Genomic DNA, 1,312 nt, shown 5'->3' on the forward strand with positions numbered 1-1,312 from the left:
ATTTAATCCATTCTACATGATACAAGCCTAAACATTGTAAAACATCGAACACTTCTCCATGAAGTAGTACATCCTATTTCATTCTCATTAGCACATTTAATAATTTCTCCACGAAATTTTACGCTACGCTTCTTGTGCAACGGGCAAGCAAATTCTTGCAGGGAACATTGCGAGGTGGTTCTAGATATTAGTACAGTAACTGGTATTCACATACTTGTAATCATGCATATCTAATAAAACAATAAAGAATATACATAAAGGAGAACTGGAAGCCCACATGTATCCCCAAACTAATGAAGAAATAAGGTGTTTAAAATAGCCTCGAATAAACTGTGTGAGGCGGAACCGTTCTGCCAAAAGCACTGAAGGATTTGATAGAGTAGAATTAACTGCACGCAGATGCAGTCGTCTATAAGAACAAACCAAGTAACAAAAGTTGCACATTGTACCACTTATTCATACATATCGCAGAAAAACGGTATTTTGCAGGCTACAATTATTTAATGAAAACATGAAACATACATACACCCTAAATAACTTAAAACTAAAGCCTAGAACTTTGACTGTTTATGAATCAACGGGAACTGATTCGCCACAACCATTCTTAGCCACAGGCAATCCCTTAACTCCGGTTGAACCGAAACCTCCTTCGCCACGTTCCGTTTCCTCCAGTTTGTCGACTTGCTCCAACTCAGGATAAAAAATACGCTCACAAATTAACTGAGCAATGCGATCACCACGTTTCACCTCAAACTCTTGGTCGGAGTGATTAAACAGCACAACGCCAAGGTTTCCTCTGTAGTCTTCGTCCACGACCCCGGCACCAACATCAATGAAGTTTTTAACAGCCAAACCAGAACGTGGAGCAATTCGCCCATAAGAGCCGTTAGGTACTTGAATTTGCAAATCCGTCTTCACCAATGCCTTGCCACGAGCCGGGACCACCAAATCATAGGCACTGCGCAAGTCTAGACCTGCGGCTTTTTCCGTAGAACGTACTGGCTCTAAAGCATGCTCAGTCAGCTTTGCCCAGCGCAAAACGATTTTGCCGTCTAATCTCATTTTCTTTGCTTGTACTAATACTTCTGATGAATTGATATCAACACTTTCCATCTGAAATAAGACAGCATTTAGGTTATTTGAAAATGGCAAACTCAATTAGCCCATAATAAATAAAAACTATAATAATACTACAATCCTTACCTGCTGTGAATATCGCAAAACTCTCACACTTAACACCTTAATGCACAGGAACGCGACGCTAAAGCCAAATCAATATTTGGCGGTTTTAATGATGGCATATACAAGATTT

The 1,312-nt window shown here is 39.8% G+C and overlaps 1 protein-coding gene across 1 annotated transcript; it reads right to left on the reverse strand.

Moving 5' to 3' along the window:
* Nucleotides 1-481: 481 nt before the first annotated feature.
* LOC106085852 (deoxyuridine 5'-triphosphate nucleotidohydrolase) lies at nucleotides 482-1,312 on the reverse strand. Its single transcript, XM_013250298.2, has 2 exons — nucleotides 1,204-1,312; nucleotides 482-1,113 (listed from the first exon to the last, which is right to left on the reverse strand). Exon 2 carries the CDS (start codon nucleotides 1,111-1,113, stop codon nucleotides 568-570), a length of 546 nt encoding a protein of 181 aa, XP_013105752.1. The 5' UTR covers nucleotides 1,204-1,312; the 3' UTR covers nucleotides 482-567.

Source organism: Stomoxys calcitrans, chromosome 3 (genome assembly GCF_963082655.1).
Source record: "Stomoxys calcitrans chromosome 3, idStoCalc2.1, whole genome shotgun sequence".
Classification (NCBI taxonomy): Eukaryota; Metazoa; Arthropoda; class Insecta; order Diptera; family Muscidae; genus Stomoxys; species Stomoxys calcitrans.

What these genes read in the sequence shown, in the direction of transcription:
- LOC106085852 (XM_013250298.2), bottom strand. Translation starts at nt 1,113, where the DNA reads ATGGAAAGTGTTGATATCAATTCATCAGAAGTATTAGTACAAGCAAAG.